Here is a 19,493-nt window from a genome sequence, read left to right as displayed (position 1 = left end):
GCAACATATGTCTCTCTAAAATCCTAATATACGCCTCAGAGTCAATGGTACCTTCACATACATGCAACTCACCCATGCCGTGGGCACTGATGCACCCTCATACCATCACAGATGCTGGCTTTTGCACCTTTCGCTGATAATAATCTGGATGGTCATTTTCATCTTTGGCACGGAGAACTCGACACCCGTTTTTTTCAAAAAACTAACTGAAATGTGGACTCATCTGACCACAGCACATGGTTCCACAGTCTTTCGGTCCATTTGAGATGAGCTCAGGCCCAGAGAACTCGCCGGTGTTTCTGCATGGAGTTGATGTATAGCTTCCTCCTTGCGTAATACAGTTTCAAGTTGCATCTCTGGATGCAGCAACGGACTGTGTTGAGTGACAATGGTTTTCCGAAGTACTCCCGAGCCCAGGTGGCTATAATTGTCACAGTAGCATGATGGTTTCATAGGCAGTGCCGCCTGAGGGCTCGAAGATCACACGCATTCAACAGTGGTTTCCGACCTTGCCCTTTACGCACTGAGATGTCTCTGAATTCTCTGAATCTTTTCACAATATTATGTAGTGTAGATGTTGAAAGACCTAAATTCTCTGCAATCTTTATTGAGAAATGTTCCTTTTGAACTAACAATTCTCTCATGAATTTTGGCACAAAGGGGTGAGCCACGACCCATCCTTGCTTGCAAAGACTGAGCCTTTGATGGACGCTACTTTTATACCCAGTCATGATACCTCACCTGCTACCAATTAGCCTGCTTAATGTGGAGTCTTCCAAACCAGTGTTACTTGAATATTCTGTGCACTTTTCAATCTTATTTTAACTCTGTCCCAACTTTGCAGCCATCAAATTCTAAATTTGTGTATATTTACAAAATACAACTAAGTTGGTCAGTAAAACTATTGAAAATCTTTTCTTTGTACTTTTGTCAGTTAAATAAAGATTCACGTAAATTAACATATCACAGATTTTTGTTTTTATTGCATTTTGGAAAATATCCCAACTTTTCTGGAAATGAGGTTTGTAGATAATCTTGGAGCATAGTTAAAAATGAGCAAGTATGACCTTGTGGGCACCACTTAAATCACGGCTAAAAGCAGGTAACAGTTCGGAGCTTAACATCCAAGAATGCATTTAGAAAACCATGGTCTAATTAAGGCTTTCAACCCAAAACGTCGACTGTACTTTTTCCCACAGATGCTGCCTGGTCTGCTGAGTTCCTCTAGCATTTTGAGTGTGTTGCTTGGATTTCCAGCATCTACAGATTTTCTCTTGTTTCTAATTAGGGAGAGACAGCATGACTTTGTGTAAGGCAAGTCATGTCTTACTAACTTGCTTGAGTTTTTTGATGAGGTGATGTGGTGATTGATAAAGGTAGAGTTGTAGATGCTGCTAACGTGGACACCAAAATATGGTGTTTGACAGGTCCCTCATGGAAGGCTCATCCAGAAGATTCAGATGCATGGAGAATTAGCCATTTGGATTCAGAAATGGCTTGCCCATAGAAGACAGAGGGTAGTGGCCAAAGGAACTTATTCTAGTTGGAGGTCTGTGCTTAGTGGTGTTCTGCAGGGATCTGTACTGGGACCTCTGCTGTTTCTGAAGTATATACAGTAAATGACTTGGATATAAGTGTAGATGGGTGGGTCAGTAGGGCTGCAGATAAAAGGTAGTGTTATGGATTGTGTAGAAGACCGGCACAGAATACAGTAGGACAACAGTCCCCAACCACCGGGCCGCAAAGCATGTGCAACTGGGCCGCGAGGAACAACATGATTTGGCGATATGAGTCAGCTGCACCTTTCCTCATTCCCTGTCACGCCCACTGTTGAGCTTGAACGCACGCGAGGTCATTACGCACGCATCATTCATGTCAGCGCGGGAAGAAGATCAACTCCTTGAGCTTGCAAATGACGGTGGGCTGAAAAGTATGTTTGACATAACATCTCTGCCGGCATTCTGGATCAAAGTCAAGGCTGAATATCCTGAGATAGCCACGAAAGCACTGAAAACGTTGCTTCCATTTCCAACATATCTCTGCAATGAATGCAACGAAAACTAAATTGCGGAATAGACTGGACATAAGGAACCCCCTTCGAGTATCACTGTCTCCCATCACCCCTCGATGGCACCGTCTCATTGCAGGGAAACAAGCCCAGGACTCCCACTGATTCAGCGATATTGGTGTGTTGCAATGATTTTATATGTTCATATGGGGAAAATTTGTGCTGTGTGTTTAATATCCAAACTTTACTTAAAATGTTATGATGCTTTTGACTTATAAGTGACTTATAACTGACTTATCACTATAGTCATGCGAGGAAAATATGCACTGTGTTTAAAATTAAATTCGTTAGATAAATCCTTTTAGAATCGAAATTGAGTGTATTAGTTATAGTTGACTTATCACCTATATTCCTCGCGTGATTAACATCCAACCCCCCATACAGAATCGCCAAAAACGATTTATAGAAAAAAAATCAGCGAGTACACGCATGCGCACACAGGTGCCCGCGCGAGACTTCATGGTCATGGTAGTCTTCTCAGTTTGACGGCTACTGTTGTCCATTGGCAACCCTACCACCCGCCCTCCCCACCTGGTCGGCAAGAATATTGTCAATAATAAACCGGTCCGCAGTGCCAAAAAGGTTGGGGATCCCTGCAGTAGGAAATAGATTAGTTGCAGATACAGGCAGATAATTGGCAGATGGAGTTTAATCCAGCCAAATGTGAAGTGTCGTACCTTGGTAGATCAAATGTAGAGAGACAGCTCTACACACTGGCCTTACACATCTGGAGAAGAAGGACGTTTATGTGAGAATGCTGTTCTTGGACTACAGTTCCGCATTTAACACCATAATTCCCTCTAGACTTGACAAGAAGTTTGGAGACCTCAGCCTTGCGTAGCTGGATCCTGGACTTCCTGTCAAATCGCCTGCAGGTGGTAAGAGTGGGCTCTCTCACTTCTGCCCCTCAACACAGGTGCCCCTCAGGGCTGTGACCTAAGCCCCTCCTTTACTCTCTGTATACCCATGACTATGTCATCACCCACAGCTCCAAACTGCTAATTGAATTTGCTGACGGTACTACACTGATTGGCCTAGTCTCAAATAATAATAATAATCCTACAGAGAAGTAGTCATCACCCCGACACAGTGGTGTCAAGAAAACCACCTCGCCCTCAATGTCGCAAATACAAAGTAGCTGGTTGTGGACTACAGGAGGAATGGAGACAGGCTAACCCCTATTGACATCAATGGATCTGGGGTTGAGAGGGTGAACAGCTTTAAGTTCCTTGGCATACATGTCACCTAGGATCTCACGTGGTCTGTACATACCGGCTGTGTGGTGAAAAAGTCACAACAGCGCCTCTTTCACCTCAGACTATTGAAGAAGTTTGGTATAGGACCCCAAATCCTAAGTACTTTCTACAGGGGTACAATTGAGAGCATTCTGACTGGCTGCATCTCTGCCTGGTATGGTAACTGTACCTCCCACAATCACAGGACTCTGCAGAGAGTGGTGCGGATAGCCCAGCACATCTGTAGGTGTGAACTTCCCACTATTCAGGACACTTACAGAGGCAGGTGTGATAAAAGGGCCCGAAGGATCATTGGGAACTCAAGTCACCCCAACCACAAACTGTTCCAGCTGCTATCATCCTGGAAATGGTACCACAGCATAAAAGCCAGGACCAACAGACTCCGGGACAGCTTCTTCCACCAGGACATCAGACTGATTGATTCATGCTGATACAATTGTATTTCTATATTATATTGACTGTCCTGTTGTACATACTATTTATTATAAATTACTATAAATTGCACATTGCACATTTAAATGAAAACATGAAGATTTTTACTCCTCATGTATATGAAGGATGTAAGTAATAAAGTCAATTCAATTCAGTACACTGTTAAGGGCAAGATTCTTAACAGTGTTGATGAGCAGAAGGATCTTGGGGTCCAAATTCATATGTCCCTGAAAGGGGCTACGGAATTTGATGGGGTGGTTAAGGTATGTGGCATGCTTGCCTTATTAGCCAGCCTCCAAACAGCAGCCAGGATGTAGGGTAAGAATTGCAACTGGAGATATAAAAGGCATGTAAAAGGAGCAGTCAACGATGGTCACAGAGGATTTCAATATGCAAGTAGATTTGGAAAATCAAACTGGTGCCAGAACACAAGAGAAGAAATTTGTAGAATGCCTTTCTAGACTGCATTTTAGAGCAGCTTATGATCACTACAGAAAAGGCAGTTCGGGATTACAACAGACAATAGGTACAGGAGTAGGCCATTTGGCCTTTCGAGCCAGCACCGCCATTCACTGTGATCATGGCTGATCATCCACAATCAGTACCCCGTTCCTGCCTTCTCCCCATATCCCTTGACTCCGCTATCATTAAGAGCTCTATTTAACTTTCTTGAAAGCATCCACTGCCTTCTGAGGATTGGATGATATGTAATGAACCAGACGTGCAGTGATCATAAAATGACAGAATTCACTCTGCAGTTTGAGACTAAAATCAGATGTAGTGGCTGTACAGTAGAGTAAAGGGAACTAGAGAGGTATGATAGGAGCATTACTTGGAAGGGGAGACAAGAAGGGATGATGACAGAGTAGAAATGGCTAGAATTTCTGCAAGTAATTTGGAATGCGCAGGACTGGTTCAGCCCAAGGTAGGAGCAGTATTCCAAAGGAAGGATGGGGCAACCTAGGCTGAAAAGTGGCGTGTTTTGCAGCTTGGCCCCACAGAACCACTGCTTGGTTTAGCTGTATAGATATGTATGGCTGAACTTGAACAAGGGAAGTCAAAGAGAGGGCATTCAACACACATCAAAGTTGCTGGTGAACGCAGCAGGCCAGGCAGCATCTCTTCCTAGAGATGCTGCCTGGCCTGCTGCGTTCACCAGCAACTTTTATGTGTGTTGCTTGAATTTCCAGCATCTGCAGAATTCCTGTTGTTTGTGAGGGCATTCAATATGGGAAAAGTTCGTGGGAAGCTAGAGGTTTGGGAAGCTTTTGAAAAGCAATAGAAGATAACGAGAAAAGGCAATAAAGAAAGAAAAGCTGATACATAAAGGTAAGCTAGGCAATAATATAAGAGGATAAAAGTCTTTTTTTAGATATGGTGGCATCTGTTAGTCTCGCGAGACCATGGAACTGTGCCTGGAAAGTCTGTGTCCTCTCCAGGGCACAGGCCTGGGCAAGGTTGTACGGAAGACCGGCAGCTGCCCATGCAGCGTCTCCCCTCTCCCCAACACCGATGTTGTCCAAGGGAAGGGCAAGGGCCGATACAGCTTAGCACCAGTGTCGTCGCAGGAGTTGCCAGAACGAGGTTGAAGGCAACGTTGGACAGCCTTAGGGACTCCAGCTCCGAATTTATCCTCAGGGTTTACTCCCGAAGCCTTTCCCATGAGTGGGTATGGCCGCAAGGCAGTGGAGGTTTGAAATCAGAGTTTTCCCTCTCTTAGATGGACTGCCTTCCCAGGCTGACGAGCTCCATCTACATTTTTGAGATATATAAAAGAGTGGATATCAGACCACTGGAAAATGATGCTGTAGTAGTAGTAATGGCAGACAGCAATGGAAGAACTCAATGAGTATTTTGCATCATTCACTGTGGAAGATACCAGAAGTTTACCTGAAATTCCAGTGTTTCAGTTGCTATTACTAAGGAAAAGATGCTTGGGAAGGAGACAGGTCTGAAGATAGACAAGTCATCTATACCAGATAGACTACACCCAAGAGTTCAGAAAGAGGGAGCTGAAGAAATTGTGGAGTAATTAGTAATAATCTTTCAAGAATCACTAGCTTCTGAAGTGGTTCTGAAGGACTGGAAAATTGCAAATGTCACTCCCCTGTCAGAAGGGAAGGAAGCAAAAACAAAGGAAATTACAGGTCAGTTAACCTGACTTCAGTGGTTGGTAAGATGTTAGACTCCATTATTAAGGATGAAGTTTCAGGGTATTTGGGAACTAGGCTGAAGTTGTGTAAGGATAAATCTTGCCTAACAAATCTGTTGGAATTTTTTGAGGGCATAAAAGGCAGGAAATACAAAGGAGAGCTGGATGTTGTTTACTTGGACTTCAGAAGGCCTTTGACAAAGTGCCACACATGAGGCTGCTGTGTTCTGTTCTGTTGATTGCTGTGTTCTGTGTTGATTAGCGTCTTCTCTCATGTTGCTTCTTGTTTTGTTTTGTGTCTTGTGTTCTATGGTGTCCTGAGTTGTTGATTGCAGTGTCCTATGTCCTGTTTTATTGTGTTCCGTCCTGTTCTGTTATGTTGATTGGTGTGTTCTGGTGTGTGGCGTGTTGTTGTGTTCAGTGTTGCTGTGTTCTGCTCTACTGATTGGTGTGTTCAGTGTTGCACATTGCATGTTGTGTGTTACAGTGTTCTATGTTGTTGATCGGTGTGTTCTGCGTTACTGAGTTTTGTTTTGTTGATCGGTGTCTTCTCTCTTGTTTTGTGTCCTGTGTTGTTGATTGCAGTGTCCTGTGTCCTGCTCTGCTCTGCTGTGTGGTGTGGTGTGCTGCTGTGGTCAGTATTCTGTGCTCTGTTTGTTGTGATCTGTATTGCACTCTGTTTTATTGATTGGTGTGTTCCGCATTGCTGTGTTCTTTTCTGCTGATTTCTGTGTTGCGGCGTTCTGCGTTGCTGTGTTCTGTTCCGTTGTTTGATCTGTTCATTTCTGTTCTCTTTTGTTGATTGGTTTGTTCTGTCCTGTTGTGTTCAGTGCTGTTTTGTTCATTCCTGAGTTGCAGTGTTGGGCATTTTGTTGATTGGCATGTTGTTTACATTTCTGTGGTGTTGCGGTGTTCGGTGTCCTGCGCTGCACTGGTCTGTATTGTTGATTGCTTCGATTTTGTTGTTCTGCCAAGCACTGTGGGCAGGGCCGGACTTTAGGCAGGGCTAGGCTGGGCTGCAGCCCAGGGGCCAGAGCCGCAGAGGGGCCCAAAATAGGTAGCTATCATCATGGCGGACAAAAAAAAATACGAGAGTGGAGCACAGAAAAGAAAAAATAAACAAGAAAAAGGCCGTGAGAAAGAAGCATTAAAAAAGACATTGAAATTGACAGAATTGTTTAAACCTGTTCTCGATGATGCAGCAGTACCATCGCTCTTGTCACAGTCTGAGACCAGTGGACAAATGGATACTTGTTCAACAGCTAGCGCTAGCACCAGCGTTAGCACAGGACCACCGTCCTTGCCACAGTCAGCAGCTAACGTTGAAGAGGCAGAAAGCATGACTTTGGGATTCCCAACCACAGAGGCCTCCGAACAACCAAGTTGAGTCGCCATTAATGTTAACGTTACCGCTACTGAGGATCCTTACAGCACTGATCCTGCTCGCCGGGGAAAGGAAACGTTAGCTGATTCAGTCGGAGCATACTGGGCTAAGAAAGGGCTGGAGTCCTGCCAGAATAAGGATGTGGTTATCAAAGCTTCGGAACAAGTATACAAACAGCAGAGACGTTTTTTCTCCAAATTTCACTTCAAACTGTGTGTTTTGTTTCTTGGAACAGTGGGTTCCATGTGCAGCACATACATTGAATCTCGTTGGAATCAACAGCGTCAACTTTTGTGTTGAAACAGCTGATATTTTCAGCTTCGTGCAGAATGTGTTCAACTTCTGCTCCAAGTCAACTTGTAGGTGGAAAGTGGTGACCACAGGACTTCAGCCTAATGCGAACAAGCGCACTGAAACTCTGAAGTCTCTCTCTAATACTAGATGGGCTGCACATGCAAAAGCCACACGGGCATTGTGTGGAAATTATGCCAATATTGAAGATTTGTTAAAGAGCATTGCAGATGACATTAATCAGAATGTGGCAACTAGAAATGAAGCAAGGTCACTATACAAAAAAATGGACAAGCTTGAGATAGCTTTTCTGAGCAAATTGTGGCATTGCATTCTTCAGCGCTTTGAAAGTGCAAGTGTTGCACTGCAAGCTGTAAATCTAGACCTGTGGATTTGGTGAGATCACTATGCGGATACATAGCAAGCTTGTGTCATCAATTTGATACCTTTGAGACCCAAGCTAAAACTATGTCTCCAACAGTCTAACAAGTGTACAAAGAAGACACCCAATGACAAAAAAAACGTAAAGCCTTTCTGGATGAATCCACAACACCTGATGTTGGCTTGTCAGCCAGAGAAAAATTCTCAGCTACTGTTTTTTTTGGTCGTGATGGATAGATTACTTGCAGAAATTGACTACAGATTTGCATTATATAATGACCTTAACAACACATTTGGCATCCGACCTAAACAATATCCCTTCTCTCTCTGTACATGATCTGCGCAGGACAGCATCTGATCTTCAAAGCAGATATTCAGCCGACCTGGAGTTAGACTTTGTGGAGGAGATTGTCCATTTCAGGGAATTTGTAAGTGGCAAAGATATTTCATCCACAACAGAGATTTTATGCTTCCTCAGAGAAAAAAAACTTGCAGGTCATCTTCCCAAATGTAAGCATTGCTTTGAGGCTTTACCTGACTCTCCCTGTTACATATGCAAGTGGTAAGCAATCTTTCTCCAAGCTCAAGCTAGTGAGAAATAGGCTCAGATCCACAATGAGACAGGACAGGCTGAATCATCTTACTCTGATGTCACTTGAAAGTGATCTTGTCTGGAAATTGCATTTTAGTGATCTGATCAAGGGCTCTGCTGCGAAGAAATCCAGAAGAACTGGGCTTTAATTTTGAAAAACAAGCATCTGACTTTGTAAGTATCTAGGCTTGTGTGTCAGTGCTGTTCCTGTTTTTGTGGCAATAGGCTAATAGTTGACTGGTTACAAACCCAGTAAGTAATAAGTGGTCTTTACTCTGCAAGCCACACAGCACAGCAGTAAGTTAGTACGTGCTAGATCTCATTTTTCAAAAAGGTTGTTGGAGTATTGTGAAGTTTCCTGGTTTGCCATAGTGCCATCTCTCTTGGTCTTCTTGTCTCTCATTTCCATTTTACTTTCTCAGAACACATGGTTGAGTAAAACGCCTAGATAAAAATGCTTTGACATTGTGTGAAAAATAAAGCCTATGGTATGTGCAGCAATAGCTAAATAAAGATTTAAGATTGGGTACATCACACTTCGTCTCCTTCATAACTTTACTCAGCCAACTAAGCCTAGGTCAATTTTTGAGTGCTTTAGATGCTGTCCTTCAAACTAAGAATCTGCATTACTTTCTGTTCTCCCTCTTAAGGACTGTAAGTTTATAGCCTACATATTGTACTAAACCAATGTCTTGGTCCACAGCTTTGATATTTAGACCAGTATGACCTTTGCTCTTATTCTTGCCTTTTTTTGCTTGGTACAGCAGCATTTTACAGTATCGGCAGGGGCCCATCAGGGCCTCCAGCCCAGGGGCCATGGCCCCACTAAATCCAGCCCTGACTGTGGGCATGCCATGTTGGTACCAGAATGTGCGGCAACACTTGTGGGCTGCTCCCAGCACAGAATTGGTGCATTAGTTGTTTATACCAACATTTCACTATATGTTTCATTGTACACACAATAAATAAACCTGAATTTTGAATTTTTAAAGAAGTGGTTAATAGGTTCTTGATTAGCAAGGGCATCAAGGTTGCAGTGAGAAGGCAAGACGTAAATTAATCAAGCTGTGATTGAATGACAGAACAGACTTGTTGAGCTGAATGGCCTGATTGTGCTGCTACGTTTTATGACCTTATTGTTAAAGATGAAAACATGCTGCATATGGATAACAAACTAATTGCATACTTCAGAATGACATTTCACCAAGAATTTTACTTCCATTTATCATGGGTTTGGAAGACATAATTGCACTGGTTAGTCAAAACAAAATGTTTAAAACTCTTACCGCATTTTTGCCGAGTCCCAGTCTAGTACTAGTTTAGCCAACTGTTTCCTCTGCTTTTGAATGTTGGGAATCTCCATCTTTAAAAAGATTTCATTAGTATCAAAAACAGTAAGTCAGGCATCTGATACAATTCCAGATTTTATTTGGCTATGAACTCCACAGAAGAATATAGGTAGGTCTTGATCTGGAAGTTTTGGGTTCAGATGTCAAGGCAGCTAGAGCATCACAGTGAATACAGTATGGACACACATTTTTCAGCCCAACCAGTCCATGGAAACCTCAGTGCTCACCCAACAAGTTACAATTTACTGCATTCATCCCATATCCCTCCAAGTCCCAGTTGTCCAGGTGCCAATCCAATGACATTGTTAGAATTGCCTCAACGACATCATCCATTTAGCCCGTGTACTCACCACCCTTCACCCCGGCATGAACATGAACACACTGCCTTTCAGATCCCTTTTAAATCTTTCCCCTCTGACGCTAAATTAATGCTCCCTTTTACAATAGACTGTTACCAAAATTTTATCTGTCTCTCATAATTTTAAACGCCTCTGTATGGCTGAGAAACACACACAAAAATACAAGAGATTCTGTAGATGCTGGGAATGTTGAGAACTCAGTATGTCAGGCAGCTGATGAAAAGACTTGGCCCAAAATGTTCCCTCCATAGATGCTGCCCTGCTGAGCCCCTTCAGCATTTGTGTGCACCTCTCAAGATTTCCAGCATCTCCTGCGTTTATGTCGTCAATACATTCAAATGAATAAAGACCAAGCCTGGCCAAATTCTCCCTATAATTTAGGTCCTCTAGTCCTGGTAACATCATTGTAGTTCTTTTCTGCACCTTTTCCAGTTTAACAACGTCTTTTCAATGGGAAATGTGATGATCGTCATGGGAGATTTCAACATGTAGGCTGATTGGGAAAATCAGCTTGGTAATGGATCTCGAGAGTGAGTTTGTTGAATGCCTATGAGATGGCTTTTTAGAGCAGTTTATCGTTGCGCCTACTAGGGGATAGGCTATACTGTATTGGGTGTTATGTAATGAACCAGAGGTGATTAGGGAGCTTAAGGTAAAAGAGCCCTTAGGAGGCAGAGATCATAATACGATTGAGTTCAACTTGAAAGTCGACAGAGAGAAAATAAAAACGCAAACACGAGGAAATCTGCAGATGCTGGAAATTCAAGCAACACACACAAAAAATGCTGGTGAACACAGCAGGCCAGGCAGCATCTATAGGAAGAGGTACAGTCGACGTTTCCGGCCGAGACCCTTCGTCAGGACTAACTGAAAGAAGAGGTAGTAAGAGATTTGAAAGTGGGAGGGTGAGGGGGAGATCTGAAATAATAGTGGAAGACAGGAGGGGGAGGAATGGAGCCAAGAGCTGGAAAGTTAATTGGCAAAAGGGACACAAGGCTGGAGAAGGGAGAGGATCATGGGACGGGAGGCCTAGGGAGAGGCGAGCCCAGAGGATGGGCAAGGAGGAGAGGAGGAGAGAGAGAGAGAGAAAGAAAGAAATAAGTAACGGATGGGGTACAAAGGGGAGAGAAAATAAAGTCTGATGTAGCAGTAGTTCAGTGGAATAAAGGAAATTACACCGGTATGAGAGAGGAGTTGGCCAAAGTAAACTGGAAGGAGCTGCTGGCAGGGATTACAGCCGAGCAGCAATGATGTGAGTTTCTGGGGAAAATGAAGGTGGTGCAGAATAGATATATTCCAAAAACAAAGAATTACTCAAATGGCAAAATAGTGTAACTGTGGCTGACATGGGAAGTCAAATCTAATGCAAAAGCAAAAGAGAGAGCAAACAACAAAGCAAAAATTAGTGGGAAGACAAGAGGATCGGGAAGCTTTAAAACCCTACAGAGAGCAATTCAAAGAATCGTTAGAAGGGAAAAGATGCAAGCTAGCAAACAATATCAAAGTGGATAGAAAAGGCTTTAAAGTATGTAAAAAAAGTAAAAGAGATATGAGAGTGGATACAGAACCACCAGAAAATGAGGCCAGAGAAATAATAACAGGGGCAAGGAGATGGCATATCAACTAAATGAGAATTTTGCACCAGTCTTCACTGTGGAAGACACTAGCCGTGTACCAGATGTTGTAATGTGTGCCGAAAGAGAAGTGGTTGCAGTTACTATTACAAGAGAGAAGGTGCTCAAAAAGCTGAAAGATCTGAGGGCGTATAAGTCACCCTGACCAGATGGACTGCATCCGAGGATTCTGAAAGGGGTAGCAGGAGATTTTGTGGAGGCACTAGTAATGATCTTTCAAAAACCATTGGACTCTGGCATGGTGCCAGAGGACTGGAAAATTGCAAATGTCACTCCACTCTTTAAGAAAGGAGAAAGGCAGTAGAAATGAAATTATAGACCAATTAGCCTGACCTCAGTGATTGGGAAGATGTTAGAGTCAATAGTTAAGGACAAGGTTATGAAGTACTTGGTGACACAGGGCAAGACAAGACAAAGTCAGCATGGTTTCCTCAAGGGAAAATTTTGCCTGACGAACCTGTTGGAATTCTTTGAGGAGATTACAAGTAGGATAGATAAAGGAGATGCAGTGGATGCTGTATATTTGGACTTTCAGAAGGCCTTTGACAAGGTGCCACACGAGGCTGCTTACCAAGTTAAGAGCCCAGGAAAGTTACTGGCATGGTTACAGCATTGGCTGATTGGTAGGAGGTAGCGATTGGGAATAAAAGGATCCTTTTCTGGCTGGCTGCCAGTGACTAGTTTTTTTCTGCAGGAGTCGGTGTTGGAACTGCTTCGTTTTTGGATGTATATCAATGATTTAGATGATGGAATGGATGGCTTTATTGTCAAGTTTGTAGATGATACGAGGAGTGGTGGAGGGGCAGGTCTTGTTGAGGAAACAGGTAGGCTGCAGAAGGACTTAGACAGTTTAGGAGAATGGACAAGAAAGTGGCAAATGAAATACAATGTTGGAAAATGCATGGTCATGCACTTTGGTAGTAGAAATAAATACACAGACTATTTTCTACACGGGGAGAAAACCCAAATATCAGAAATGTAAATGGACTTGGGATTCCTTGAGCAGAACACCCTAAAGGTTAACTTGCAAATAGAGTCAGAGGTGAGGAAGGCAAATACAGTGTTATCATTCATTTCAAGAGGTCTAGAATACAAGAGCAGGGACACGATGCTCAGGCTTTATAAGGCACTGGTGAGGCCTCACATTGAGTATTGTGAACAGTTCTGAGTTCCTCATCTAAGAAATGTGCTGGCATCGGAGAGGGTTCAGAGGCGGTTCACAAGGATGATTCCGGGAATGAAAAGGTTATCATATAAGGAACGTTTGATAGCTCTGGGTTTGTACTCGCTGAAATTTAGAAGGATGGGGGGCGGGGGGAATCCCATTGAAATCTTTTGACTTTTGAAAGGCCTAGACAGAGTAGATGTGGAAATGTTGTTTCCCATGGTGGGGGAGTCTAGGACAAGAGAGCACAGCCTTAGGGTAGAGGGACATCCATTTAAAACAGAGATGTGAAGAAATTCTTTTAACCAGAGGGTGGTGAATTTGTGGAATTTATTACCACAGGCAGCTGTGGAGGCCGGGTCATTGGGTGTATTTAAAGCAGAGCTTGATCATTTCTTGACTGGATACGGCATCAAAGGTTACAGGGAGATGGCCGAGGAGTGAGCCAAGGAGGGAAAAAGAGGTTCAGCTATGATGGGGTAAATCGCCTAATTCCACTCATGGTCTTCTATAATAGGGCGACAAAAATTCTATACTGTACAGTTAGATTCACCTATGATTTATACAACTGCAACATCATATGCTAGTTCCTATACCGAATGTCCTGACCGATGAAGGCCAGTGCGATAAAAGCCTTTTTCACCACAATCCACCTGTGACCACAATTTCAATGAATTTTACATTGTACTCCTTAAGTTCCTCTGTTCCCTCGTGCCTTACTGTTCATAATAGAATTGCTATAGAATAATAGAATAGTTTGATTTCCTAGAAGACATCATCTCCCTCTTGTCTACCACAACTACCACTCCTTGGCCCACTTCCCTAACTGATCAAGATCCCCCTGTAATCCACAATAACCTTCCTCATTATCACCATCTCCGTTTCATGTCATCCACAAATTTATTGATCAAACATTGTGCATTTGCATCCAAATCATTTATATAAATAACAACTAACAAGGGTCCCAATACTGATTCCTGCAACACTCCACAAGTCACCAGCTTCCATTCTGAGAAATAACCTTTAACTACCACACCATTTCTCACCTTTGGACTAATTTTGAAACCACTTGACTAGCTCTCTTTGGATTCTATGGGACCTAACCTTCCAGTTCCTACCATGTGGGGACTTGTCACAAGCCTCGTTAAAGTCCAAGCAGACAACATTCACTGCCCTACCCTCATCTATCCTTCTGGTTTCGTCTTCAAAAAACTCAAAATCATCAAGCACAATTTCTCAAGTAAAAAGCCATGCTAACTCCTCTTAATTAGATTCTGTCCTTCCAAATGCTGGTAGATCCTATCGATCAGAATTTTGCCCAGTAACATCCACATTCCTAACTGGCCTGCTGTTCGCTGGCTTGCCATTGCAAAACAACCGAATGACATTAGCCACCTTCCAGTCTTCAGTGGCTAACAATGAAGAAAATATCTCCACAAAAGCCCTGGCAATGTCTTCTCTTGCTTCCCGCAATGCACTTGATCAGGCCTTGGGAATTTATCCTTAATGCACAGGAAGGCTGAAAATATCTCCTCCCTGGTAATATAAATGTTTTCCAAAACATCGCCATTGATATCTCTTTTGGAACCATGAAACACCAAAAATATTCATGAAAAGTCCCACCAATCTCCCGTGGTTCAAGACAGAAGCAACCCTGCCAATCTCTAAAGGGGTTTACTCTGATCTGCGTCACCCTTTTACTCTTAATATAACCACAGACCCTCTTGGTATTTTCATTAACTTTACCTGCCAGATGCATCTCATATTCTCTCTTCACCTGCCTGATTTTCCTCAAGTACATTCTTCATTTTTTAAGTCATTAAGAGATTCATCATACCTGACCACCTAAACCAATGTGTAATTCCTTCTTCCTGATCAAAGCCTCAGTATCTCTTGCTGAAAAAGGTAAAGGAATATTCTAAAGCTAAGTAGCTCAAAGCCAAAACTAGAACTAAACTTTGGCAACTAAACTTTGACAAGGAGAGAAATAGCTTAACACACAGCCATATTCTTACTCACCTCTGACAGGTTGCTGAAAGGGTCAAGGATATCTTTCTCAATTTGTGACTCATAGGAGGCAAGTTCATGTGCCAGTTTATTCTCTGCTTCACTACACGTTTCCAGTAATTTTCTGAAACAAACAGTTATAAATGATAACAAAGAGTGCGAAGCGTAGAATCAAATATCGCTGTGATGATTGTACGCTCTAGTATCAATTGCTTGGCGGCTATAAAGTATAAGAGTAACTATGGAAACTCATTTGAAAAAACTCAAATATCTTCACTTCCCACTTTTTCTCCATTCTGTAGGAAAGCTCCAGCTTTCTGGTACTGGAAAGAAAAAGGAATGTGGGTTGGGTGGTAATGAGGGAAGAAAAAAGTGTGCATTCATAATTCTGCACATTCCAAACAAGAAATTATTGAAACAACAGGAATTCTGCAGATGCTGGAAATTCAAGCAACACACATAAAAGTTGCTGGTGAACGCAGCAGGCCAGGCAGCATCTCTAGGAAGAGGTGCAGTCGACGCTTCAGGCCGAGACCCTTCGGTTCTGACGAAGGGTCTCGGCCTGAAACGTCGACTGCACCTCTTCCTAGAGATGCTGCCTGGCCTGCTGCGTTCACCAGCAACTTTTATGTGTGTTGCAAGAAATTATTGAAGAAAGGAGGAACAGAATGAGACAGGAAGGCCCGATCTTTTTGCTGTGCTACCAAGGACCACGGGTTCCGCAATACTAGCTCACATGACGCACATAAGTGTCACTTCAATAGAACACTTGTATATTTGTTATTCTCCAGCTTAATAATGTTGTTCACAATAATACATCTTCTTGTAACACAAGTGTAACAGTCTTGTGCACCAACATTTGTATCTCCAACATTTTTAGTTCATTCATTTTAACCCTATTATTTGCTGATTTCCAAAATGTTATCAATCTTCTGATCTGTCAACAATCTTCAATACAGTATTTTCACTTTCAATTTGATACAACCCTAAACTTTAAAACACAGACTCATCATCCTCAATCAACAGACTTCAAGCATTATGAAATTTCTTAAGTATTAGTCACTGGTCATTTGCTATAGTACCTTATAATCTGCTTTCTCAATTATTTTAGCCAACTCTACTTTAATATATCTCCAATTAATGCAAGGTCACTCTTCCCTCAAGGATTCCTCACCATGGAGTTATTTATTAATTTAGTGTCATTATGTATCACCAAATCTAAATCAGCCAACCCCAGGATCATGGGCAATGTTTTGTTCCATCACAAATACTCTGCTCCTCAAGGCTACTTTTTCCACTTTAATTTATCTAGCTATATGAAGAAAGGTACTAAAAATTGCAAATTCCTGGCAATTTTTGATTTATACTGTCCACCAGTCTTTCTCTTGGTATGTCTCATCCCCACCGAAACTGATTCTACAATTTGATCTTCAGAGCCAAGATTACTTCTACAACATTGATCTCATCCTTTCAGAACAGACCTATTCCAGCTCCCTTTGCTTTCTGCCTGTCATGCTGACAAAATTAGTTGGAAATCTAATAGCTCTGTAGTCTGTCTAGATTTCAGCAGCTTAAATGAACCTCCTTCAATGTTGTAAGGATATGGAAATATCAGGAACACAAGGAAAACATGCTGCAAGTCCCAGCTTGATCAAGTTATCAGATTATCATCGCCGGTACCTGTAGGGAGCTTTTCTGTCACCTGTCAGCACTTTTTGAAGGAAAGAAGAACCTACCCAAGACCATGAGATCAGTCCAGTCACTGTATAAAATCCTATGTAATGGCAGAGGCCACTGGCTCCACAATAAAGGGAATAAAGATAATTGGTATCATTTCAAATCAATAGGCAAGAGACATCATAGAACATCAAATAATGATAATACAGGCCAGGCATTACTTCAAAGTTAAAGACAATTTGTGAAACAGGTTTTGGCCCAAGTCTGTGTAAATGTTCTTCATCAAAACCCTGAAATATATATGCGTGTTTAGAGAGCATGTATCATGTTGTTTTTCCAACAACATACCTTGTTTACTATTTCCTGTTGTTGTGATTTTCTTCTACAGTTGATGTCAAATATTTAGGCTTGAGTCAAAAAATAAACAACTGTAAGAAAGTCAATGCAATTATGCAAATAGCACTTACGTAATTAGCGAGTCATCCCCCAAGCTGGAGAGTCCTTCTTGCATGCTTTGGGAGAGAGCCATCAGTGGCAACTTTTTCTGTTAAATATTTTAAAATAATTTAAGGAAGAATAATTGTGTTCACTGTGACAATTTTAGTAAAAAGCTGCTGGATCACACACCCTATATAATCATTCAATGAAACAAAACAAGATTTTTGGACTGCATACCAGAATATTGAAAATTCTGCATCTAATTTTGAGATCCTTATGGATCTTTATACATTTCACCAATACCAGTTTCAAATATTCAACAAATGGGATTAACATTTATCAATGTCACTATGGAAGCTATTATGAGATGAACATATTCTATACTGTCATGTAACTGCAGATACCTATTCAGCATAGGGAGGGTCATTCATGTTAGTCCATAAGATATTTGTGCAGAATTAGGCCATTTGGCCCATTAGTCTACTCCACCACTTGATCATGGTTGATCCTTTCCCTCTCAACACCATTCTCCAGCCTTCTCCCCATAACCTTAATCCCCGTAACTCAGCAAGAATCTATCAATCTCTGCCTTAAGTACACTCAATGACTTGGCCACAACAGCCAACTGGCAAAGAATTCCACAAATTCACCACCCTCTGACTAAAAAAGTTCCTCATCTCTGTTCTAAATGGATGTCCCTCTGTTCTGAGGTTTTGCCCTCTGGTTCTAGGTCCACACCAGAGGAAACATCCTCTTCACATCCTCTCTATCTAGGCCTTTCAACATTCGACAGGTTTCTTTTTTTAAATTTTTTTTTGGCGTGTGCGGCTGTGCGTGTGCATCTGCGATGTTGGCGGGACAATGTTTTTTTCATGCTTTTACAAGGTGCAGAGCGAGTGAGAGAGAGAGAGAGACTGTGTGGCACGCCACTCCTCACACAGATATTTCGCAGTATTTTTCCCTTTATTTTACGAGGTCGAATTACGATCTCGACATTCAACCCGGCATGGATGAAAGCGTACTCAGGAGCGGACCCGACTGGGTTCGATCCCGGGAACCTCCATTCCAGAGTCCGGCGCTGATGTCATTGTGCCACCAGCCAGCCCAACATTCGATAGGTTTCAATGAGATCCCCCCTCATTCTTCTAAATTCCAGCGAGTACAGGCCCAGAACCAACAAACACTCTTCATATAATAAACCCTTTCAATGTTGGAATCATTCTCGTGAAACTGCTGTGAACCCTCTCCAATGTCAGCACATTCTTTCTTAAATTAGGGGCTAAAAACTGCTCACAATACTCTAATTGAGGCCTCAACAATGCCTTATAAAGTCTCAGCATCACATCCCTGCTCTTGTATTCTAGACCTCTTGAAATGAATGCTAACACTGCATTTGCCTTGCTCACCACCAACTCAACTTGCAAATTAACCTTTAGGGAGTCCTGCACAAAGACTCCCAAGTCCCTTTGCACCTCGAATTTTTGAAATTTCTCCCCATTTAGAAAATAGTCTACACTTCTATTCCTTCTACAAACGAGCATGACCATACACTTCCCACGTATGGCAAATGTATTCCATTGGCCACTTCTTTGCCCATTCTCCTGATATGTCCAAATCCTTTTGTAGCCTCCCTACTTCCTCAACACTACCTGCTTCTTTACATACCTTCATATCATGCACAAACTTTGCCACAAAGCTATCAATTCCTGCCATGCAAATCATTGAAATACAAGGTAAAAAGAAGTCACTGGCAGCTGATCAGAAAAGGCTCCCTTTATTCTCACTCTTTGCCTCCTGCCAATCAACCAATGCTCTATGCAGGAATCTATCAACTTCTGCTTCAAATTCCTTGGTGTCCACATTTCTGAGGATCTCACCTGGTCCCTGAACTCCTCCGTCCTGATCAAAAAGGAGCAACAGCACCTTTATTTTCTGCGCAGCATCAAGAAAGCTCACCTTTGTCCCAGAATACTGACAGACTTTTACTGCTGTACCATTGAGAGCATACTCACCAACTGCATCTCAGTATGGTATGGCAATTGTCCCGTATCAGACTGCAAAGCACTCCAGCGGGTGGTGAAAACTGCCCAGTGGATTATCAGCACCCAATTGCCCACCATTAAGAACATCTACCATAAACGCTGCTTGGGCAGGGCGAAAAGCATTATCAAGGATGCATCTCACCCTAACCATAGACTTTTTACTCTCCTCCCATCCGGTAGGCGCTACAGGAGCCTCCGCTCCTGCACCAGTAGGCACAGGAAGAGTTTCTTCCCTGAGGCTGCGACCTTGCTGAACCTCTCATCAC

At 42.5% G+C, this 19,493-nt stretch overlaps 1 protein-coding gene across 4 annotated transcripts in view; it reads right to left on the bottom strand.

Moving 5' to 3' along the window:
• The window catches only part of arhgap17a (Rho GTPase activating protein 17a), a 187,307-nt gene that overhangs the window by 73,686 nt on the left and 94,128 nt on the right, over nt 1-19,493 (bottom strand). For all 4 annotated transcript variants that reach the window (XM_072268334.1, XM_072268331.1, XM_072268332.1 and 1 more), the window contains exons 4-6: nt 17,215-17,291; nt 15,083-15,194; nt 9,843-9,919 (exon numbers count right to left, since the gene is read on the bottom strand). In XM_072268334.1, coding sequence (XP_072124435.1) covers nt 9,843-9,919; nt 15,083-15,194; nt 17,215-17,291 — 266 coding nt within the window. The remainder of the gene's footprint in view (nt 1-9,842; nt 9,920-15,082; nt 15,195-17,214; nt 17,292-19,493) is intronic.

This window comes from Mobula birostris, chromosome 9 (genome assembly GCF_030028105.1).
Source record: "Mobula birostris isolate sMobBir1 chromosome 9, sMobBir1.hap1, whole genome shotgun sequence".
In the NCBI taxonomy this organism is placed as follows: Eukaryota; Metazoa; Chordata; class Chondrichthyes; order Myliobatiformes; family Myliobatidae; genus Mobula; species Mobula birostris.
This window is presented reverse-complemented; position numbering and strand designations above follow the sequence as displayed.